General features: G+C 39.0%; 1 protein-coding gene across 6 annotated transcripts in view; it reads left to right on the top strand.

Moving 5' to 3' along the window:
• The window catches only part of CSMD3 (CUB and Sushi multiple domains 3), a 567558-nt gene that overhangs the window by 86776 nt on the left and 454972 nt on the right, over positions 1-25810 (top strand). For all 6 annotated transcript variants that reach the window (XM_040695846.2, XM_015283035.4, XM_040695845.2 and 3 more), the window contains exon 3: positions 21258-21370. In XM_040695846.2, the coding sequence (XP_040551780.1) occupies positions 21258-21370 (113 nt within the window). The remainder of the gene's footprint in view (positions 1-21257; positions 21371-25810) is intronic.

Here is a 25810-nt window from a genome sequence, read left to right as displayed (position 1 = left end):
TCCATATTGTTTTCTGTACATATATCCTTATGTTCTTTGTAAGTTCTGTCTCATGTGAAAAATTTCTTGCTTTCTAAAATTATATAGATACTTAACAAGTCATTTGTCTTATATTACTACCATTTCAAATCCCATCATTAGACTTACCCTCCAAAATGTTCTATCTTTTTCATCCACTACAGTAAAGGTTACTCAAGCTAGCAAAATCAATAATGAATAATAAAATTAAGAAGAATAAAATTGTCTTTTTGTGGTTTTAGGTTCAATTTGGCAGAGTCAAAGTTATGTTTATTTGGTTACTTTGCCTTTAAGATGTATTTCAGGGTGGAACACTTGAAATAATTCCCAATACTGACAACTAGAAATGTGCAAAGCTTGCTTATTCACTCTTTTGTTTAAGCATTATTTAGTATAAACTAAAAGTTGTTGACAGTTAGTGGACTTAAACTGAACATAAAATGTTTCTGTAATCATCAGAGGCAGATGCAACCTTGGAGGTTTTTCCTCTCAACCTGTTTTTATTACATCCTAAGTAAAGGTACTTTTCTTCTCTCATCGCTATTCACTTTCTTTCCAGATTTGCAACCAGAGCAGAAACAGTGAGTTGATTAGAATCAAATAAAGGATTCAGCACTTTGAAATACCTCCAAACCACTGATCACTCTGTCATTGATTTTTCGTTAAGCTGAGCCATTGTTCTCTATCTTTCCTCCTTCTTTGCATAGAAAGAGAAAACACCAAAGGAAGGAAAGAATTTCACTTGAGAATTTACGGGCCAGTGAACAGAAACAATTAGGATAACACTGTTCTCTTAATAAATAAATAAATAAATAGAGAGAGAGAGAGAGAGAAAAAATAATAAAAAGGGCTAAGTTCCAATAAAAGATCAATGAGGAAGTAAGGGAGAAGAAGGAAAAAAGATCAGAGAGTAAAGCAGACTAAATGAAGGAATAATGGCAATTAAATATATGGAACAGTGGCACCATGAGTCAGCAAGTGATGAGAAAAATGATGGAACAGATAATGGAATTGAATTAATCTACCCTAAAAAATTATACACAAGATAATATGTAGAATTTAGAAAACTATCTGAATGTGGTCATACAGCAGTAAATACAACAAAGCCGGTAGGCAAGAGAAAACAGATAAATGAAATAAATGTATCAGAATGTAATGGTAGACATTCAAGACTTTTAGACTTGAGATGCAATTTTTGAGCAGGTGAGTCATTTATCTTCTGGAATCTGAAAAGACTACTTCGTTAAGAAAATACACTGAAGCAATAAAATATTTGGCATTTTGATTATAAATACAAAAACAGAGAGAACAGTAGCTTACATCAAATAAGCTACATTCTTGGGTAAGTTTTGGTCAGATGTTATATTTCTAGATAACCGTTCAAGATGAAAGGTAAAAAAATTAATTAAACCCGATGAAAGGAAATGCTTTCTTAGAAAAGGCACAAGACATGAGTTTATAGGACTTCCTGATATGATCTTGACCAAACTACGTGAATCCAATGTGCTTCTATTTTTGCACTGCAAAGTACATCTAATACATGCCTAGTTCTCAAGGTGTGACAGAAACTTAGATTGATAAAATCTATACAAAAGACTGAAGTAATTTTGTTCGTTAAATATTGGTTCCTTAAAAAAATATTAAATTAAGTAGAATTACATACAAAAACATTACATACAAAAAAATTAAGATAGAGAACTGTTTAATTTACCCAATGTTTAACTACACTAGAATTTTCTATGAAATAAAAAAAAGATTTGCTTTCTTGCTCAGAGTTTAAAGCACTTTCTGTATATCAGTCTAAATGCAGTACTAAAACAATATATAAATTTTTACTTCATTTTGAGAGCAGTGAATATTCCTCATAGTCTTTTCCCTTATCCCTAAAATTTCTTCTAAGACTATACAAAACAAATCTGTTCATGGTCAAATGTTGTTTCTTCTTATCTTTGGCCTGCAAGAAACAAATAGAGATAACTGTTGCTAAAGCTTGCAAATAGATCTTCTTGAAATCCTTTACAGTATTATTAAAACATTGATAAAGACAGCACTCTAGACTAACAAGCAGAGAGTTCTCAGAGCTTGTATTTTTAGTGGAATAATGTCTGTTAAAGAAACTGAAATGAAAAGGGCAAATATACTAATCTAATAAATAAAAATTAAGTATAAAAATGAAGAGTGTTGTGAAGGGATAGCATGTATGCAGATACCATTTCTGATACATGTCTTCTATTACACATTTCTATAACATCAGAAATCTAGGTGTTGAGTAAGGCATGACAGAAATGAGAAGAAGGAGATTCTATGAAGCAAACTCGGACAAACTCCGAAATGGAACTACTACACGAAACTCTTAAGTGAAAGCATTTGTACTTGCAGAATATCTCTGCAATGTACATTTTTTTATATTGTAGTATTCATATCATCATTTGAGTGTAGCTGTTTGTAAATTGCCAAAAGTACTGTGCAGGTTGAAGGCAACAATAAATACTAAAGGGAAGAGTTTTCAAATTGCAACCACTAACACATATTTTCTCCCATGACAAATTCTTAAATTAAGTCAAAGCATAGGTTTTTGAAATCTGAAACTGTTATTTCTTAGTAACCTGCCTTCACAGAATCTGCATAGTACAGCATTTGACAACTTGACCCCATAAAAGCAACCTTGATGAAAATGTCTCAGGGACATGCTTATCAAGCTAATTACCTCTCATAGCCATTTGATTATTAATTTCCTTGATTGCTGAAGTTTGCTGATTCAGAGCTGTTCTGGCCAGAACTGCAGAGACTGATCATGAGGTATAGGGGGGGTTCAGTCAGTTCACAGAATCACACACAGAATCACAGAATGGCCTGGGTTGGAAGGGACCTCAAGGATCATGAATCTCCAACCCCCCTGCCAGGCAGGGCCACCAACCTCCTCATTTACTAGCCCAGGTTGCCCAGGGCCCCATCCAACCTGGCCTTGAACACCTCCAGAGACAGGGCATCTACAACCTCAATGGGCAGCCCGTTCCAGCATCTCACCACTCTCCTGGTAAAGAACTTCCCCCTAACATCCAACCTAAATCTTCCCTCTTTCAACTTAAAACCGTTCCCCCTTGTCCTGCTGTTATCTACCCTTTCAAAGAGTTTATTCCCTTCTTGATTATAGGCTCCCTCCAGGTACTGAAAGGCTGCAATGAGGTCACCCCGCAGCCTTCTCTTCTCCAGGCTGAATAAGCCCAGCTCCCTCAGCCTGTCTTCATAGGGGAGGTGCTCCAACCCCCTGATCATCTTAGTGGCCCTCCTCTGGGCCCTCTCCAACAGCTCTCTGTCTTTCTTGTACTGGGGGCTCCAGACTTGGACACAGTACTCCAGATGGGGCCTCACAAGAGCAGAGTAGAGAGGGACAATCACCTCCCTGTCCCTGCTGGCCACCCCTCTCATGATGGAGCCCAGGATACCATTTGCTTTCCGAGCTGCAAGAGCACACTGCTGGCTCATGTTAATTTGTCATCCATCAGGACCTCTAGGTCCTTCTCTGCAGGGCTGCTCTCAAGGACTGCTCCTTCCAGTCTATATAGATGCCTGGGGTTCCTCCGGCCCAAGTGCAAAATTCTACACTTTGTTGTGTTGAACCTCATTATGTTCACCCGGGCCCACCTTTCAAGTCTGTCAAGGTCCCTCTGAATGGCATCCGTTCCTTCCTCTGTGTCAACCGCATCACTCAGCTTGGTGTTGTCAGCACTCGATTCCATCGTCGATGTCATTGATAAAGATGTTAAAGAGCACTGGTCCCAAGACAGACCCCTGGGGGACTCCGCTCATTACCAGCCTCCACCTGGACATGGAACCATTGATCACCACCCTCTGTCTGCGGCCTTTCAACCAATTTCTTATCCAACGAGCAGTCCACACATCAAATCCACATCCCTCCAATTTGGAGATAAGGATGTGGTGGGGGACCATGTCAAAGGCCTTGGTCAAGTCCAGGTAAATGACATCGGTCGCCTTCCCCTCATCCACCAGTGCTGTCACTCCATCATAGAAGGCCACAAGATTGGTTAAGCATGACCTCCCCCTGGTGAAGCTGTGCTGACTGTCTCGGATCACACGCTCATTCCTCATGTGATCGAGCATGTCATCCAGGAGGATCTGTTCCATGATCTTCCCAGGCACAGAAGTGAGACTCACCAGCCTGTAGTTCCCCGGGTCCTCCTTGCTCCCTTTCTTGTAAATGGGAGTGATGTAACCCTTCCTCCAGTTGTCTGGGACCTTGCCTGACAGCCATGACTTCTCAAATATGATGGAGAGCGGCTTGGCAACCACCTCAGCCATCTCCTTCAGAACCCTGGGATGCACACCATCCGGCCCCAAAGGCTTGTACTCATCCAATCTCATGAGGTGGTCTCAGACTTGCTCTGCCCTTACAGTGGGAGGGGATTTACCCCCCTGGTCCCCACCTAGAGGCTTGAGGTTGCAGGGCTCAGGGACGTGAGAAAGAGTAGTATCCTGGCCACCAGTGAAGACGGAGGCAAAGAACACATTCAGTACCTCAGCTTTCTCTTCGTCCGTTGAAGCCAGTTCTCCTTTTAAATTTACTAAAGAAGGTACACCCGTTTTGGCCTGTCTCTTCTGGCCAATGTACCTGTAGAATGTCTTCCTATTGTTTTTCACATCCTTCACCAAGTTCAGTTCTACCTGCACCTTGGCTTTCCTGATCCTACGTCTGCAAGTCCGGTCAGCATCCCTGTACTCTTCCCAGGTGACATGCCCTTGTTTCCAGAGCTTGTACGCACCTTTCTTCACCCTCAGTGTGCCCAGCAGGTCCTTGCCGAGTCATGCTAGTTTCCTATTTCATTCATTCCTTCATCCAGGGAGCCCTGAGGTAACAGAGCAGCTCTCGCAAGAGCAGCTGATGTTGTGGGCGTTGCCAGGGCAATGGCTCTGCATCCACATCCCCTTCCTAGAGAAAGCCTCAAGGGCAGAGAGATGGAGTTGGGGTGTGTGAATCACATGGGATGTTCAGACAAGGAGAAACGGTAAGCCACCTATATGCGCAACTACACAGGGAGGAGGGTTGTTATCTCACTGTGAAGCAAGTGATTTTTCAGGGCAAACTCTGAGCGGATCAGCAAGCAGGCAGGGCAGGTCACCTTGTCATAGAGGAGGGTGCTTAACTCTTAGCACTTACCACTTAACAAGTCACTTAACAGGTCGCTGCTCTCTGGACACATTGATGTGCAACCATGGTCACCAAATGGTGGTGAGCTGTTGCTAAAAGGGATGTAGAGACTCAGACTGAAAGCATGAATGTCCATGCTGCAGTTCAGGTCTCAGGATGCAGGGAATGCTTGGCCCTGTCACTGCTACAGGAGGGCAGCCAGGATACCACCTGTGTGCAGTGTGAGCAGGTGGATGCTCACACTGGTGGTGAGCTTCAGCTCAGCCTGGTGGTGGAGCTGAAGCAGGAAGTAGAAAGGCTGAAGAGCATCCTAGATTGTGGGAAGGGGATTGATTGGTGGAGTTGCAGTCTGCCATTCCTACAGGAAGGGTGTTGTGGAGATGCTCCTAAAACCGTCCCATGGTCAGGTGGAAAGGGGCAACCTCAAAGACAGCGAGGGATGGAAACAAGTCCATGTTAAGGGTAACAAGCGGACTGCACCTCAGTCTGTCCCACCTTCCCAGGTACCCTTACGTAGCAGGTATGAGGCTCTGGAGCTGGACAGACTGGGGGAAGTGGATGTTGGTCAAAGTCCATCTGTGCAGGAGAGGTTGCCCAAGGCTAGTCAGTCTGTTCCCTGTTTTGTTACAACATCAGTCAGGAAAAAAAGAAGAGCTGTCATCATAGGGACTCAGATCTGAGGGGAACTGAAGGCCCGAAATGCCTCTCGGAACTGTCCCACAGGGAGGTGTGTTGCCTGCCTGGAGTCCGGGTGAGAGATGTTACTAGGAACATCACTTGCCTGGTTAAACCCTCCGATTATTATCCATTACTAGTTTTCCACATTGGAAATGAAGGCATAGGCAAAAGAAGTACTCGGGTGATCAAATGGGACCGTGGACTTGTCCTGGAGATATCAGGGAGAGGTCCTCCGAGAAAGCAATGAGGCCAATAGCTAAACTGAAGTACCTCTATACCAGTGCATGTAGCATGGGAAATAAACAGGAGGAGCTAGAAACTGTGGCACCATTAGGAAAGCATGACCTAATTGCTATCACAGAAACATGGTGAGATGAATCCCACTATTGGAATACCCTGATTGAGGACTACAGGCTTTTCAGAAGGAACAGACAAGGTAAGAGGGGTGGCGGAGTTGTGCTTTATGTTAGGAAGTGGATAGATTGCAAAGAGCTGTGTCTGAAGAACAGCCATGATGAGGTCGAGAGCTTGTGGGTAAAAATCAAGGATTGGTCCAGTACAGGGCATCTAGTGGCTGGGGTCTGCTACAGGCCACCTGATCGGGGGAACCTGTTGACGAGGCCTACTTGCTTCAGCTGCAGGAGGTGTCGTGCTTGTGGGCTCTTGTCCTGATGGGGAATTTCAACCGCACATATACCTGCTAGGATAGTGGCATGGCGGGTGGCAGACAATCCAGGAGATTCCTGGAGTCTGTCAAGGACAACTTCCTGGTTCAGATAATAGACAGACCAACCTGAGGTGATGTCAACGGTTTAAGGGCTGGTCGGGCCCGGTTCCGCAACTAGTGGGGCGGAGGGATTTCGCAAAATCCGCGCCTCCAGGAAGGGAAACAGGGGACCCCAAAATAATTAAAAACAATGGCAATGATCTGAGGAGAAACAAACTAATTTACTAAATATAGTATTGGAATGTAAGATAACACACTATAATACAATATAAATCAACAATAATTGAGAGAAAGATTGTCTGAGAGCCAAAGGCCTTACACTAATACTGAAGCCTTGCGTGCAGTTGGGCACAGCAGTAGAGAGTAGATCCAACAGGGAACACAGCAAGACGAGAAGAGGGCCAAGTCAGATGACCTGCGCCCTTATATCTGTTCCCTTGAGCAGGAATGATAACAGTACTCGAAAAGGCTCTTGGGGAACGTAGCTCTTCTTCTCTTCCAGACAGGTACTGGAACTAAAGCATTTGCTCCTTAACTTCCAGTACACTGCATGATGTTGTGATGTGGAATACTGATAACCAAAAATCATAAAACCATGACAGGTGAAGCCTTACTGGACCTGATGCTCACTAATGCAGAGAACGGCATTAGAGATGTTAAGACTGGAGGCAGCCTGGGCTGTAGTGACCATGCCTTGGTGGAGTTTGTGATCTTGAAGAATGAGGGCCTGGCAAAAAGCAGAGCAAGACCCTGTGCTTTAGGAGAGTAAACTTCCGGCTGCTCAAGGAACTGCTGAGTGGGATCCCCTGGGAAACTGTCCTTGAGGGCATGGGCACAGAACAGACCTGGCAGCTCCTTAAGGACACCCTTCTAAGAGTGCAGTGGCTCTCCATCCCCCAGCAGAAGAAGTTGAGCAGGGGAGGAAGGCGACTGTCATGGCTGTGCAAGGACCTGCAGCTTAAATTGAGAGAAAAGAGGGAAATGTACAGAAAGTGAAAGCAGGGTTGTGTATCCTGGGAAGAATACAGGGCTGTTGTCCATGTAGTGATAGGACTAGGAAAGCCAAGGTGCAGATGGAGCTGAACTTAGTGAGGGATGTGAAAGATAACAAGAAGGGGTTCTACAGGTACATAGGCAGGAGGAGACAGATCAAGAAGAGTGTTCCCCCTCTGATGAAAGGCAATGGGGAGCTGGCTTCCTCAGACATAGAAGAAGCTGAGGTACTCAGTGAGTGCTTTGCCTCAGTCTTCACAGGTGGTCAGGCTTCCTGCCTCTGCCAAGACCATGAGCCTCTAGGTGAGGGTGTGGGGAGTGGTTTCTGTCCCACAGAAAGTGGAACAAGTCTGAGTCCTCCTCATGAAATTGAATGTGTATAAGTCCATGGGTGCTGGATGAGATGCATCCTAGAGTTCTGAAAGAGATGGCTGATGCGGTTGCTGAACTGCTCTCCGTCATAATTGAAAAATCTGTCTGATGAAGTTCCTGGTGACTGGAAGAAGGGAAACATTACTCCCATTTTTAAGAAAGGGAGAAAGGAGGATCTGGGGAACTACAGGCTGGTGAGCCTCACCTCTGTGCCTGGGAAGATCATGGAGCAGATCCTCCTAGAAGCTATGTTAAGGCACATACGAGATGAAGAGGTGATCCGAGACAGCCAGCACGGCTTCAACAAGGGCAGATCATGCCTGACCTATCTGGAGGCCTTCTATGATAGAGTGACGGCTTCAGTGGATGATGAGAAGATCAGGGGATGTCATCTACCTGGACTTCTGCAAGGTCTTTGACATGGTCCCTCACCACATCCTTCTCTCTGAATTGGAGAGGTATGGATTTGAAGGATGGGCTGTTCGATGGATTAGGAATTGGCTAGCTGGATGCAGCCAAAGGGTTCTGATTAATGGTTCTGTGTCAGGGTGGAGGCCGGTCACAAGCGGTGTCCCTCAGGGGTTGGTCTTGGGACCAGTGCTCTTCAACATCTTCATCAATGACATAGACAATGGCATTGAGTGCACCCTCAACAAGTTTGTGGACGACACCAAGCTGAGAGGTGCAGTCGATACACTGGAAGGAAGGGAAGCCATCCAGAGAGACCTGGACAGGCTGGAGAAGTGGGCCTATAAAAACCTGAGGAGGTTCAATTAGGCCAAGTGCAGGGTGCTGCACTTGGGTCGGGGCAATCCCAGGCATTTATACAAACTGGGGGAAGAACCCCTTCAGAGCAGCCCTGCAGAGAAGAACTTGGGGGTCCTGGTAAACAAGAAGCTGGACATGAGCCAGCAGTGTGTGCTTGCAGCCCAGAAGGCCAACTATATCCTGGGCTGCATTAAAAAAGGGGGGGGCAGGAGGGAGAGGGAGGTGATTGCCCTCCTCTACTCGGCTCTTGTGAGGCCCCATCTGGAGTACTGTGTCCAGGCCTGGGTCCCCCAGTAGAAGAAAGATGCAGAGCTCTTGGAATGAGTCCAGACAAGGACCACTAAGATGATCAGAGGGCTGGAGCACCTCTCCTATGAGGAAAGGTTGAGGGAACTGGGCTTGTTTAGCCTGGAGAAGAGCAGACTCTGCGGAGACCTCATTGCGGCCTTCCAGTACTTGAAGGGAGCGTATAAACAGGAGGCGGAATGGCTGTTTACGAGGGTGGATAGTGATAGGATAAGGGGGAATGGTTTTAAACTGAGACAGGGGAGGTTTAGGCTAGGTATTAGGAGAAATTTGTTTTCACTCAGATGGTGGTGATAAACTGGAACAGTTTATTGCCCAAGGAGGTTGTGGGTGCCTCATCCCTGGAGGCCTTCAAGGCCAGGCTGGATGTGGCTCTGGAAAGCCTTGTCTAGTTGTTGGCAACCCTGCCCATAGCAGAGGGGTTGAAACTCGATGATCATTGTGGTCCTTTTCAACCCAGGACATTCTATGATTCCATGTTAATTACTGCAAAAATATTCTTTCCCTAGATCCACCTCCATTGTAAGGTAAAGCATTTAAAATGAATCATGTTGAAATGAATTCATATTAGATGAATCATCTAATGGTTTCTATTATTTATTTTTAAGTCCTCCATGGATTTCAGGAAATTATATGAAATTAAAATCTATTTAAGTTTAGAATTTAAAAATCGGTTTATATATAAAGTCACTATATTCACCCATACCAACAAAAAAGGAAGAAACCCAAGTAAACCCTTTTAGCAGGAAAAAAAAACAAACCAAAACAAAACAAAAAACCCAGAAAATAGAGATGATAGAAAGAAACGCTGTAAATGTAGTCTTCCTAGACTTCAGTAAAGCCTTTGATACTGTCTTCCACAGTCGTCTCCTGCAGAAGCTGACAGTCCGTGTCTTGGACAGGTACACTCTTGGCTGGGTAAGGAACTGGCTGGAGGGCCGGGCCCAGAGAGTGGTGGTGAATGGAGTTAAATCCAGATGGTGACTGTTCACGACTGGTGTTCCCCAGGGGTCAGTGCTGGGGCCTGTCCTGTTTGATATCCTTATTGATGACTTGGATGAAGGCACTGAGTGCACCCTCAGTAAGTTTGCAGATGACACCAAGTTGGCTGGAAGTGTCGATCTGTCTGAGAGTAGCGAGGCCCTACAGAGGGATCTGGACAGGCTGGATTGCTGGACTGAAGCCAATGGGAAGAGATTCAACAAGACCAAATGCCAGGTCCCGCACTTTGGCCACAACAACCCCACACAACGCTACAGGCTTGGGGCAGAGTGGCAGGTAGACTGTGTAGAGGAAATGGACCTGGGGGTACTGATTGATGCTAGACTGAACATGAGCCAGCAGAGTGCCCAGGTGGCCAGGAAGGCCAATGGCATCCTGGCTTGTATCAGAAATAGTGTTGCCAGCAGGAACAGGGAAGTAATTGTCCCCCTGTACTCAGCGCTGGTGAGGCCGCACCTCGAGTACTGTGTCCAGTTTTGGGCCCTTCACTGTAAGAAAGACATCGAGGCTCTGGAGCATGTCCAGAGGAGGGCAACAAAGCTGGTGAGGGGTCTGGAGCACAGGCCTTACGAGGAGCGGCTGAGAGAGCTGGGATTGCTCAGTCTGGGCAAAAGGAGGCTCAGGGGAGACCTTATTGCTCTCTATAACTACCTGTAGTGAGCTGGGGATCGGCCTCTTCTCTCGTGTGACTAGTGATAGGACTAGGGGGAATGGCTTCAAGCTGCGCCAGGGAAGGTTCAGGCTGGATGTTAGGAAATACTACTTCTCTGACAGGGTGGTCAGGCACTGGAGTGGGCTGCCCAGAGAGGTGGTGGAGTCACCGACCCTGGGGGTGTTGAAAGAACATTTGGATGTTGTGTTGAGGGACATGGTTCAGTGAGAACTATTGGTGATGGGTGAATGGTTGGACTGGGTGATCCTGTGGGTCTTTTCCAACCTTAGCGATTCTATGATTCTATGAATGTTATTCATGGGATAAACAAGGTAATTTTATTTATTTACTTATTTTCAAGAGAAATCATTTATAACATACTATAAATAATTCTACAAATACTATGTTCTATGACGTAATCTTGATGTGTATGAAAAGACTCTAGTTATGGTTATGGCAAAAAATTAATTCTCTGTTGTATCATTTAAATTGAAAACAATTTATTTGATTACCTTTGCTCCTCATGTATAAGCTCGAAATGTATTGCTTCTTTGTTCACAATATTTTCAACATCAAACAAATTTATACTCATTTTCTTATCCTATTCCACATTTCTTAAGAAAATTGTTTTATCATTTTCTGTTCTTTCTTTCCAAGATCACTGTAATTTAATTTTCCTATTGTATTTTTTTTTTCTTTTTTGACTTTATTATTTGTCACTTTAAACTCTGTCTAGGAAATTATCACACTTGAATATTTTTTTAAGATCTTAAAATTGCCTTAGAGAAAGTTACAGAAAGTACTCAATGAAACTTTTATACACCCTGAAATAAAATGCAGTCCGGTTTCTATTTGCATAATAGTACACATATGAGATATTGCTTTATATAATTTGCAATAAACAGTATTCTAATAGACCTTTGCTTTTGGGTATACTGAGCATTGAAGCTGCATTTGCCGGAATTGTCCAGCCTTATGTAGAGGACTTTAAAAAATCTCAGCAAAAGTAACAGTCTATGAAAAGTTCTTTGAAATGATTGTGATACTCCAGGCATGGAATTACATTTACCTGTGTGATAAAATGTTGAATTCTCAGAACATAATCTAAAAGACTTTTACATGGTGGACTTTTGTTAGTGATGTCTGGTAGAATTTACTTTGTATTAAGAAGAAATATTTTATTTTGAGATGACTGTCTTTAAAGAGTGGAACAGTGCAGATACTCACAAAGAAGTGTCTTATTAAAACTGTAAATGTAGTTACTCAGTTACTGCTGCAAGAATAGTTCTAGTTATTTGTAATATTTAAGGATATTAAATTTTTTGAACCATGGTACTACACTGAGCAATTTATGCATCACAGAATGGCGTTATGAGCTATATTGTGAAGCTATATAGGAAATTGAGAATACTATTCTAGTTGTGCATTTATTGTTGTCATGGGTAAACTACCTTTTGCTCCAATACTAATGACTTTTGGAATGATTATCTATGTTTATAATCTATTAGAAAAAAGTATATCACTAAAGAGCTTTGTACTTCTATAGGCTAACTAGTTTGTCTCAGACAAGTTATGATTTTCAGGGGCCCCTTATGTATATTAAAGTAAGAAGACTGGTATCAATTACTCAGTGACTATAGTTAGCACTTATTTTAATGGAAATTTATAGAACTGAACTGTAAAGGAACTGAAGATGTGACTCAAAGCCCATGGAAATGATTGTGAAGATGTCCAGTGATTACACATGGAGTTCTGAAATAAATTGAACAAACACTTAGAATCTCTGATGTGTTAATGATTAATCTATATAAAAAGTGCTGATGAGAATGATGCACTTATTTATATTATATTATATTATATTATATTATATTATATTATATTATATTATATTATTATATTATATTATATTATATTATTTTTTGTAATTAGGGAAGACTACTCCTATATTAGATCACCTAAGTATGACTTTCAAAAGTACAGGTTAAAATTAGCTGGCTGACTGTTTTTTTTTCTGTTATTTTATACTACATTTCAATGGTTTGTTGTCTTTTGTGTAAGCAACGATTTCTCTTATCATTATTATTTATTCCTATTCCCATCATGTCACAGGAATGGTCTGGAGAGAGCACAATTTTAAAATCACCTTTGGTGTAATTTTATTGGAAAATTTGAAACTTAACTATGCTGAGAAGAGGTTTTCGAATTTCCTAGAAAATCTCCCTTATATTTTTGTGAGGATAGAAAAGCAAATACTCTACCTGTACTGATTTTCTGTGCTGAAAAGAGAAGATTAGGGAAATGGAAATCCACATTTTGTGAGTCTGAATTTAATTATTTATTTATTTTCTCTCCCAGGAAAGGACTCTCATTTTCAATTTTAATTCAGTATGTATTTTCTTTAAAAATGCTTTAACTTTCCTGTTAGAAACTGTACAGATGTGAAAAGTTTGCTAAGATATTTTAGTAGCTAAGAATCCCCATCTCTGAAGCGATTTATTCTATTTTGTTGTTGTTATTATGCAATTGTAGTTGTTGTTATGCAATAATGCCTTTATATTTATAGGAAGTAAATTTTTCAATATAAAATCATAGATTCTGAACTGCATGCAGTTCAGAACTGGATGAAGATATCTTTTCCTCCTTCACCTACCTCTCTACTTTTTATCTTTTTACCAGAACAGATATAACACATATGACAATTATGCCACAGGCATTGTTTTCATAGATGAATTTCAAAGCTCTTGTAGAATTTGAGGTTGCTCTGGAAGTTCCCAGTACCTACAATGGTGAAAACTAAAATATGGCATCTCTCATTTGAGTATTTTGATATTTTCATAAATTAAGTTAAAGTTACAAAAGATAATTCAACTCATTTAAAAACTTGTTATCACTTAAAGAAGCAAATCTGTCTCCTATTTTTCTCTGGCTTTGGCTGAGTGACTTTCCCATTAATTCTGTCACTCACTGGACACATCTTTGTCTATATGCTTCCATTTGCTAACTGATTTGACTTGGCTTTATTTTAAAATTTTTAAGTACTTCTCTAGGTTGGTTAGATGAATCTTTTCAGATAAAAGTGTTCAAAGAACTGTGAAGTCAATGGTAGAACCATGAGGAAACTGAAAGAAGCAGAATTCCCTCTTCTGATTCTTAGAAAGCTCCAAGATCAGTACTGTACCATTCATCCTAACAAATCTTTAATGAGAGAATACACTATAGTGTTATTATAATGTTTCGGCTATTAGAAGCTAAAAATAAGCAACATGTACTTCACTATACTTAAAAAATAATAGCAATGTTACTTTAAGAGCCTCAAATATTTTTGACAGCTGTAGAAGTAATTGTTGCAATATGTTTTATTCTGATATATTTTCCTATCCAATAAGCAGCTAAATCCTGACCATAGAGATTTCTTAAAATTGTTTTGTATGGTAGTGAGATATGGCGCTCTCACTTAAAATTTGAAGATTTTCTTGCTATTTCTGATGTGTTAAATTAAATTTACTGTAATAGGAAAAATACTTATTTTTAAATCCACTTCTATTTATAATGCTAAAAATGAGAGAAGAACTGTTCAATAAAAGTTTCACATTAGTAATGAATAGTGGGAGGTTTTAGAAATGTAATTTGTAAAGAAAATAATGATCATGCCATAACCTCATGAGTAATTTATTTTTTAGTTAAAAGCAGCAATTCAATTAAAAATCTTAAGCTTTAACCTACGATCATTACATGACTAGTTTTATATTTTGTCAGGGAAAAAGTGTCATTTCACAAAAATTAATTACTTCATAAATCATGTTGATTCGTCAGTGAATTTTTGAATGAAAAATCATACATTTCTATTAACATTTTGAGTGAGATTTAAACTTGAATACTGTTAGACCCTTCTGCTCTATTTTGTTCGTTTTATATGTTATTAAGACAAAGTTTCTTTACTTATTTTAAACTGATTGAATAGGCATATAAAAGGACAGGTGCTTCTCCTATTCATATCTGAACTGGAATATTTTTAAAAAATTATTTTACATTTCTTTATTCTGTCCTGACTCAATGACTAAATTAATACTTTATTGGAAAACAAACAAACAAACAAAAAACCTGAAATACAACCAGTTACATTATACAAGGATTTTCAGATCAAGCTTGCAATACAAGTGGCTAAAATTCAACACTGAATTACCTCTCAACATGTAGAAGTTCACGCACACTCAAAATCTTAAAGACAGATCAGATTCATACTGAGTTGTCTACTACTGAATAGGGATATGTAAGTTTTTGAGATTTCAAAAATATTTGTTCTGAATTTGCATATATGAATGAATATTAAGTTTTGATGTGTTGACCTTCGCTGACTCTCAAATTCCCTCTCAGCCTCTTTCTCACTACCTCTCTTCAACAGGACAGAAAGAGAAAATGAGATTTAAAAACTCCTGTGTTGAGATAAAGACAGGGAAATTACTTAACAACTACAGTCATAGGTAAAAAAGACTTCAGGAAAAATAAGGTGTTCCTAATTAACATAGGGTTGGATGGCAAGAAACAAAGACAAATCTAACACATCTTCCCTATCCCACACTTTGGCTCAACTACACACATTCTTTATCTTATTTATTGTCCCCTACCCTCAGGCCTGAAGGAAGGATGGGGTATGAAGAGCATTCATTAGTTAAGCGATAATAGTTCTTCTCTACTTCTCCTTCCTCTTCATACTTTCCCTTGCTCTACTCTCAATCCTCCTTGGGCCACACTGTAAATATTTGCTCCACTATGATCTCCACAGATGGTAGAATCTCTGCTTCAGTGTCTGAAGTACTTTCTTACCCTCTTTCTTTTCTCACACTGGCACTTGTAGAGCCACTTCCCACATTTTTTCCTCTTCTGGTTTCATTGGGAAAGAAATGATTTTCTTTGTCATGTCTGGTATGGTGCTGTGTTCTTGCTTTAGGAGAAAAACAGTGTTGTCAACATCACAATATTTGAGTTGTTCCTGGGTAGTGCTGCACAGAGCCAAGAACATTTCAGCTTCTCATACTGAGGGGGGTGAGAGGGTTCAGAGGAAACTAGGAACTGGGAAGGGATAGAATCAGGATAACAGGCCTAAACTGGCCAAAGATATATTCCACATCATATGAGATTATGCAGAAATTATGAAATTCTGGAGAATTGGCTGGAGAAGCCAGCCACTGCTTAGGGTCTGCCTGGGCATTATCAGAGAGTGGTGAGCAATTTCACTATATATATATGTGTGTGTGTGTGTGTGTATATATATACATACATCATACACATATATATATATGTGTGTGTATAATCACATATGTGTATATGTGATTATATATGTATATATATGAATATATGCACGTACATATATATGTATATATATGTACATATATGATATACACACATATATATATATGTGATTATCATATATTATTACCATTGCTATTTTTTTTTTTATCTTCCTTTTCTGTCTTGGTATATAGTTTTTATCTCAACCTATGAGTTCTACTTTGTGTTTTTTATCCTCTCCCCCATCCGGCTGGGAGGGAAAATAGTGAGTGAGTGTGTGATACTTAGCTGCCTGCCAGGTTAAACCACAGTACTTCTTTTTTCTTTCTTTCTTTCTTTCTTTCTTTCTTTCTTTCTTTCTTTCTTTCTTTCTTTCTTTCTTTCTTCCTTCCTTCCTTCCTTCCTTCCTTCCTTCCTTCCTTCCTTCCTTCCTTCCTTCCTTCCTTCCTTCCTTCCTTCCTTCCTTCCTTCCTTCCTTCCTTCCTTCCTTCCTTCCTTCCTTCCTTCCTTCCTTCCTTCCTTCCTTCCTTCCTTCCTTCCTTCCTTCCTTTCATTCTTCTTTTTTTTCCCTTGAGACCTCATGTTGCCTGTTAGCATATTACCCTTTTGAAAATTTACTTTCCCAGAGGCAGCACTACCTGTGTCTTCCTGATGGAAGCTGCTGGAAATGGTTGGAACCAGCTGTCTGGCAATAGCGTCTTTTCCCAGAGACTCTACTGGTACCAAAAGCTTAAACATGAAACAAATGCCCATGTAAAACACACAAATTACACAGTCTCAAATTAGATACAATAAAAATAAAGTATATTAGCTAGCTCCAGAAATTTTTTTCTTGAATCATGAGATTTTTTTGTCCATTCTACAACTGGCAATTCTTTCATTGATGTACTGCTCAACTCTGAATTTGGTTATTAACTACATGTTTAATCTCTTTCTGAATTGCTTTGATTAATAATTCTTGGGTTAAATACTTTTGGATTGATAAACAAACTAGTTCAACAAGACAATTGACATTTTTCACCCAAATTTCATAGGATTTTTTATAGAATCATAGAATGACCAAGGTTGGAAAAGACCCACAGGATCATCCAGTCCAACCATTCACCCATCACCAATGGCTCTCACTGAACCATGTCCCTCAACACAACATCCAAATGTTCTTTCAACACCCCCAGGGTCGGTGACTCCACCACCTCTCTGGGCAGCCCACTCCAGTGCCTGACCACCCTGTCAGAGAAGTAGTATTTCCTAACATCCAGCCTGAACCTTCCCTGGCGCAGCTTGAAGCCATTCCCCCTAGTCCTATCACTAGTCACACAAGAGAAGAGGCCAACCCCCAGCTCACTACAACCTCCCTTCAGGTAGTTATAGAGAGCAATAAGGTCTCCCCTGAACCTCCTTTTGCCCAGACTGAGCAATCCCAGCTCTCTCAGCTGCTCCTCGTAAGGCCTGTGCTCCAGACCCCTCACCAGCTTTGTTGCCCTCCTCTGGACATGCTCCAGAGCCTCGATGTCTTTCTTACAGTGAAGGGCCCAAAACTGGACACAGTACTCGAGGTGCGGCCTCACCAGCGCTGAGTACAGGGGGACAATTACTTCCCTGTTCCTGCTGGCAACACTATTTCTGATACAAGCCAGGATGCCATTGGCCTTCCTGGCCACCTGGGCACTCTGCTGGCTCATGTTCAGTCTAGCATCAATCAGTACCCCCAGGTCCATTTCCTCTACACAGTCTACCTGCCACTCTGCCCCAAGCCTGTAGCGTTGTGTGGGGTTGTTGTGGCCAAAGTGCGGGACCTGGCATTTGGTCTTGTTGAATCTCTTCCCATTGGCTTCAGTCCAGCAATCCAGCCTGTCCAGATCCCTCTGTAGGGCCTCGCTACTCTCAGACAGATCGACACTTCCAGCCAACTTGGTGTCATCTGCAAACTTACTGAGGGTGCACTCAGTGCCTTCATCCAAGTCATCAATAAAGATATTGCAGATATTCACATTACTGAAATTATTTTACAGAAAGTGTCATAATTTTCCATGCAAATAATATCTAAAATCTAAAGACATTTTATGTTTTCATACGATATATTAAATTTCACCACTTTTACTATTGAAATTTCAGAATTTCTACATATAAAATATTGTTTGGGAAAAACACCTGATTTTTCTAATGTAGAAATGTAGAAGATATGAATGAATAAAGAAGTCTCTCAGCCCTTTTGTGTACTTCCAGAATAGTCTGTTGACTTTGGGTATTCACCCAGATAAGTTCATTTTCACAACTTCAAAGTCTACTAAGTATTGACATAATGCATTCACTTCCTGTGAGGATAAAGCACCAGAATAGCTTCGGAAAACACCAGCAGGAACAAAATAAACCTTAATGTAATCATGCATGAATTCCACGCTATGGAGTTCCAGTCTAGGCATTTGCAGACTTTTATTACTTTTATTCGTAGGATCACATTCTGCAACAGTTTGATCAAATCTACCAATCAAAAGTTACAACTGTATACAATTCCAAATTTAATTTTTTTTTTTTTTCAGAGTTGAGACATAAAGACATGTATTTTCTTCTCAAACTGTTTGTAGGCATAGTATTTAAGATGCCATTGTTTCTTACCACAGGAGGTAGTAACAGTTACTTGTGGAATCTTTTCATATATTTGAGTAAATACTGAATGAACACTATCTAGAATAAAAAATGTAAAGAGGATAAGAACTAAATTAAAGTCTCACCAAAAATAAAAAATAAATGTATATCTGTCCTAGAATGATTTGTTTTCTTTTCCTACAAAAGTAGTAGAATATTAAGAAATGATTGCAGTGTGCACAAGATGTATTTATATTTTGAATCCCTAAGAAATACTGCCTGGTCTCCAGCTGGATCACTCCATTAGGTATTTCAAGTTTGAATAAAAGACTGATATAAATGAAATAAAGTATGCAAATGGAACATGAGATAAAACTGATGTTGAGATAAGGGAAGGGAGGAGAGGCAAGAAAGCATGAGGGGAAGAGGAGGCAGAGGAAAGAGAACCATCACCAATCAGAATCACTTCAGCTACTAAAGGGAAATTTGAATTTTAAGTGCTGTTAATATATGGATGCCATCATCTTAAGTAGATTACTGTTAGTTTTCCATGTATTCCATTTAGAAGTTACTTTTATCAAGGTGCTTTCTTTCAGATAACCATCTAGTAGTGTCTGGTCTAAATAAATAAGTGGCAACAAGACATATACAAATACCTTATCTTACAGGCATTTTACTGTTTCCCTGATACCTTTGTCTTATTATGGACTTATTATGGACTTGTAATGTTTCATTTTAAATGGGAAAGAAAATTATTCTAGCTAACATTTATGACTTTTTGTAGAACTTTATATATAGATGAAACATTAACCCAGAGGTCACGTGCTGCAGTACAAAACAAGTAATACTCAGATTGTCACAGTAATAAATGACTTCAACTGTCTGAGCAGAATATATTCCATTCTCTTTTGAAAAATTGTGGTAGTTTATTGTGATATTACAGATGAATGTTTTTAATTCTTATTTATTAAAATTCTCATTAATTTCCCATCCACTAAACCACAAGAACAGCATATATCATGTAAATTTCAGTATAGCAACAAAATTAAAGAAAAAGTCTGTACCTTTTCAAGTAAATGTAGCATAATGATGGTGATAAAGGTAATATATCTGAAAGCAAAATGGTATAAAGTGACCCTAATAATAATTTGTTTTGCAAAGGAGCCATAACGCATGCCATGCTAACAATCAGCCTCAGAATCTCTTGCCCATCAAAATTGTGCATATGCACCACTCATAAAATTAAATATTTTTACATAAATGTGTACTTCTTTTCTCTGGATACATGTTTATGGCCCAAACTCACTTCAAATTACTGACTAGGTAAATAGGCATCAATTGAACCAAGTGCTGCTAATTAAATGTTTATTCAAATTATTGTCATGATTTTATCTTGGTCAACTGATTTTTATCTGATTATATTTACCAATTAATTAATTTGCTTATTAGGTTATGAATAAGCTAATTGTAAATTAGCTGATATTGAGTTGTCAAATAATTATGCGTATGCCTATTTGGAAGAAGTAAAAAAATTATTTAATTTTATTATTTGAAAAAATATATATTCCTGCAATTAAACTATAAACAATGTGCTTATTATATCCCAAATATTCTGTAAATAATACTCAATCTCTCTTTAATAACAGAAGTTATTTAAATGAGTCTCATCTTAATGAAAATATGGCAAAACCAACTGCAGAATTCTGGATATATGCATTAATGACATTACACATATATAGATTTGTATATACCTCTCTTGAAACATAATTTCTATTTTTATTATATTTTTCTACTTTCTGATCATTATGCTGTGAGTTATATTACCTTATCCTTTGTCTTTCATAACTGCCATGACAATAATCAAAAAGAATGAATGATAGTGTTCAGCTACAAATAGTTGAAAATTAAATGTTAAAAATAATATAAAAAATCAGCCTAAGCTGCTACACAGTTTGCCATACAAAACAAGCTGGGCTCTAAAAGCATGTCCATATTTTGCTGGTGATCATGCATAACAAAATTGTTTAACTTTTTCTTTGACTGGTATCTTGGACTGGTAAATACTGTAGGATTTGTTGTCCTGATGTGAACCATGATGAGTGCATTTTTCTATAATATCTAAGTCATTTAAAGAAAAAAAATGCTGCCATAAGTACATCTAACAAAAAGAATTTGTAGATTTGGCTATTAGTAGTGCATATCAGCAGTGCTATTACCAAAAAAAAAAAAAAAAAAAAAAAAAAAAAAGTATTTTTATCTGTATCTCACATATAGTGGATTTAATTTAAAAAGAAACAAGCAAAAACAAAAACAGCAACAGCCAGAACACTCCCACTAAACCATCAGTGCCCTAGCAAACCTGTAATTCACTTCAAAAGGTCTTTCTTTATGAATCATGCTCCAATTGTTTTTCATACCATGACGCTTCAAACATAAGTCTCTGTAAAATGCATAATTCAATAAAAGTTTGAACATAACCCTTAACAAAATGGATTTTTGTTTCTTTGTTTGTTTGTTTTGTTTTTTGTTCCACTGATAACCTAGATCTTTTTAAAGTGCAACTTTTGTACCTATATCTTACCATCACCTCTTCTAAGCACATTTTTCTCAAGCCAGTGTACTTGCCTGGTTTATTGTACAAGAAAACCCCTGAGTTTTATTTTTCAATTAAATGTGATTTGTATTATTTTGTTTTGTAGGTTAACAGGATTTCATCTTCCTCCACCTGTGACAAGTACAAAATCTGTATTCTCGCTACGCTTGACAAGTGACTTTGCAGTTAGTGCTCATGGGTTTAAAGTTTACTATGAAGGTAAGATATTCTAAACAAATTAAATAAACCTATGGAAACACACATACATAGCTTTATTCAAGTTATGTTTACTACTTATGCAGTCATAGAAATTTGTAGACTTTAATCCAAAATCTAAAAAGCACTTTAAGTCATCTTAGAATCAATAACAGAATGGTTTGGTTTATAAAATTACCTTAAAGGTAATTTATAGTTCCAACACCCTAGCCATGGCCAGAGATGCCACTTACTAGATCAGATTGCCTAGGGCCCCATCCAACCTGGCCTTCAACATCCCCAGGGATAGGCAACCTGCACCAGTGCTTTACCAAACTCCATGCAAAGAATTTCTTCCTAACATCTAATCCAAATCTCCCCCTATTTTAATTTAAAACCATCCCCCCTTGTTCTATCACTAAATTCTCATGTAAAAAGTTGGTCTCCATCTTGTTTAAAAGCTCCTTTTAAATACTGAAAGGCTGCAGTGAGTCTTCCCAGAGCCTTCCCTTCTTCAGGCTCTACAATTTCAGCTTCCTCAACCTTTCTTCATAGGTGTGGTGCTCCAGCCCTCTGATCATTTTTGTGGCCCTCTGTTGGACACACTCTAGTGGTCCCACATACATCCTGTGCTGGGGGCACCAGACTTGAATGTAGTAATCCAGATGGAGCCTCACAAGGGCAGAGCAAAGAGGACAATCACCCTCTTTCTCCCTGCTGACCACTCTTCTTCTGATGCAGCCCAGGGTACGCTTGTTCTCCTGGGCTACAAATGCACACTGCTGGCTTATGGCAAGATTTTAACCTTGAAGTCCTTCTCTGCAGGGCCGTTGACAATGAGTTCTTCCTTCATATATCTGGAATTGCTCTTACCCAAGTGTAACATCTTGCACTTGTCCAAGTTGAATCTCATTTAGTTCACATGAACTCACTTTTCAGGCTTGTCCAGGTCCCTTTGTATGACACCCCTCCCTTCTGTCACATCAACAGCATAATTCAGCTTGGTGTCTGAAATCTGCAAACTTGCTGAGGGCACACCCAATCCCACTGTCTGTGTAATTGATAAAGATGTTAAAGGGAACTGGTCTCAAGACAGACTCTTGAGGGACACCAGTTGCTGCTGGCCTCTATCTGAATATGAAGCTATTGGCTGCAAGTCTTTGGCTGCGGCCATCCAACAAATTGCTAATCTCTTTTAACTCTTCAAATCCATACCTCTCCAATTTAGAGACAAGTATATTTTGTGGGAACATATCAAAGGCCTTGCAGATGTCCAGGTAGGACATCAGTAGGTTTTCTGTTGTCGACTGTTGCATTAACTCCATCACAGAAGTTCACCATCTTTCTCAGGAACAGTCAGTTCCTGGTGAAGCCATGCTGTCTCAGATCACCTCCTTGTCATGCAAGAACTTAACATAGGTTCCAGGAGGATCTGTTCCATGATCTTCCCCAGCACTGAGGTGAAGTTCACCAGTCTGCAGTTTTGTTTGTACCTTTCTTAAAAATGGGAGTGATATTTCCATTTTTCCAGTCTCTGAGGAATTCACCTGATAGCCATTACTTTTCTAATATGATGAAGAGTGGCTTGAAAATTACCAAGCCAGTTCCTTCAGTACCCTGGGATGCATGCCATCAGGCCTCATAAACTTGTATGTGTACTGAAATGTGGAAGTTCACAGTACTATATGCATGTTCAAGGAAATACCTTGTTTATGATCTAGCTCATTTTAGTCATGTTTGAAGAGCTGGAATATATGATCCATCCAGTTTTTATAATTTCCTGACACTGAGGAACTGTAACATATTTATATGGCATAAACAAAAAATATTGTTTTTCTATCTTTTCTTAAAATTAATTAATGCAAAGACATCTTTCTGCTTTAATTAAGTGTATCTGTTGGCAAGCCAGGAACTGAAGTAAACTTACTGGGAATGCTTTGAGACTGTTGTTGAACCCTCAGCCCATCAGTAATAGAGAATTAATCTCTCAGATCATAAATAGCTGAATCACACACTGATAGCTAGGAAAATATTTGAACGGCCATAGAAAAATAATATTCAATTCTGACTCTGAGATAAAATGTCTTCAGCCATAACATAGCTTACTTTCAGGAATAATGCATTAGAATGCTGCTTCATGTAGTAATTCCCACATGTATATATAGTAATGACACAATAAAAAATGAAAATTGTAAAATAATTTTCCTTACCTTGAATTAGAAAAATAAAAAAATAAAATAATAAAAAAAAACATACTAATTTTTCTAGTTTGCATACAAGGAAGAAGGTAGTATACAAAATAGAAATTCAATCTCTGTGTGACCAGATTTGGCTGGATTATAGCTACTTCACAGTTTGTTCATTTTTTGATTGTTCATTAACTTTGTTTTCCAACATTGTGGTTAGAAAAAATGTTATCTATAAATGTATTATGTAATCATTATTAAATATTTACTATGCGAAATATAGTATACACCTCTCTTATACAAATTAGAAAAAGTGCAGTAATTTGTATCAATGATTTGTTGCCATAATTAGGCAAATTTAACTTCATTCTATATAGTGTCTTTTGCTGCTCCCATATGTTTGTTTGTTTTTTTTTGCAAAAAGGTCAGTACTAGCAGAAAGGGTATTGTGCATTTCAGTTACGACAGAAAACAATTAAAGCTAAAATGCAGAATCAGCAATGACTGCACAGACAACTAGCTCTTCACATAATTCCTTTGTAAGCTAAAAGTGTCATGCTGATTAATAGGAATCTAGCTCCTAAATCACTGACAAGTGTGAGTAAATATTACGTTCAATCACAGAAATCAGTATTTTAGAACAAAATATAAACTTATTACCTTTAATCTGATGTTTGACTATTTTTTTTTATCTGTTGTTTTATTCTGTAAAATCAGCAATACCTATATCAGTAAAGCTAGACCTGAAAGTTGTAGTTCTCTGGAGTCACCTCTCTTATGACTAGACCTACTTCTCTGAGAGCTGCACTAAGGCAGATATATTTTTTTCTTTCTGTTCCTGTTTTTCTGACTTCCTGTGAGGCTACCTGTCTTTACACACAGTTAGCAAAGAAATGAAAGCTTATTATGTTACATTCATTTCATGCCTTATTCCTTGACAGGAGAGAATAGATATATTTAAATGATAATCAGATCAGAGCAATCTCCATTTCTGTTCTTGTACTCTTTTTGATGTGTATAACCCTGCAATCAACATATTCAAATCTGATTCTACCTAACATTCAATTTTCAACAATTTTGATTGCCCAGTAACTCCGTGTTAGCTCCCTGATGAAACATCTGCACACTTAGTACTCCTAAATATCAAGCCACATACTTATGTGCTTCATTATGGATATGTATTTTGAAACCTAAGACAGAAATGATTAGCAACCCATCAGTGCAATACAGTGAAATCATAGTCAGAGATAGCGTGAGAGGGAAGGATGAGTAATTGAAGCATATATTTGAAAGGAGCATATCCAGGTATAAGATGAAAAAGAAGGAATATACCTTTCACAGTCAGTGATCATTTAAAATGTTTTCCTTTGAAATGTTTGAAAATGCAGCAATTACATAAGCAAATCAGATTTTTCACTATCTTAAAAACAAACAAATCAAGTGAAAAGGTCCTGCCAGTATCTCTTACTCTGATCCACCATCATCCTTGACAAAATTTCAGTTGAGCAGAAAGATAGAGCGTACAGAATTCATGGATCTGCTGTAGACATTCTTGGCATAAGAGAACTTATTCTCAAGACAATGGAAATGTTAACATAAACATATAAAATGATATAAACCATAGAAGCCATAGTGGGCCATCGTATGTATCCAGTCAGACTGAGTATACAGTAGACCACTGAAAAACACATTCTGACCTCTACCATCAATGCTATAAGCCTCAGTCTTAATCCTCACTCTTTTTCCTCCTCCTTTTCCTCCTGTCTTTCTTTCTTCCGTGTCAAGTGAAATATTTGGATTAGCTTTGGTACCATTGTGCATTTACTAATTTATGTTTGTTTTCTCAATAATTTGAAAGGAAAAAAAGGAAAAAAGAAAAAAAGTATCAGAAGAATATACCCATATAGCACAATAGCTCGGGGGGATGGGGGGAAGAAGTTGGAATGAGAACAGTCTGAAAGAAGTTACTAAAAATAAAAATACTTCACTTAAAGTAATGACAAAAAATGGTGAAGTGCATTGAAAAATAAAGAACTTTTAAGAAAAACACTTGAGCTACCATAATTTCCAGCTGTGTGTATATATATATATTTATTTCTCATTTCATCACTGACTAGTCATAGAATCATAGAATCATAGTATCACTGAGGTTGGAAAAGACCCACAGGATCACCCAGTCCAACTATCCACCCATCACCAATAGTTCTCATTAAACCATGTCCCTCAAAACAACATCCAAACATTCCATGAACACCTCCAGGGTTAGTGACTCCACCAC

The sequence above is a fragment of the Gallus gallus genome, chromosome 2 (assembly GCF_016699485.2).
Source record: "Gallus gallus isolate bGalGal1 chromosome 2, bGalGal1.mat.broiler.GRCg7b, whole genome shotgun sequence".
Taxonomy (NCBI): Eukaryota; Metazoa; Chordata; class Aves; order Galliformes; family Phasianidae; genus Gallus; species Gallus gallus.
The sequence above is the reverse complement of the archived record's forward strand: the minus strand, read 5'-3'. Positions and strand labels throughout refer to the sequence as shown.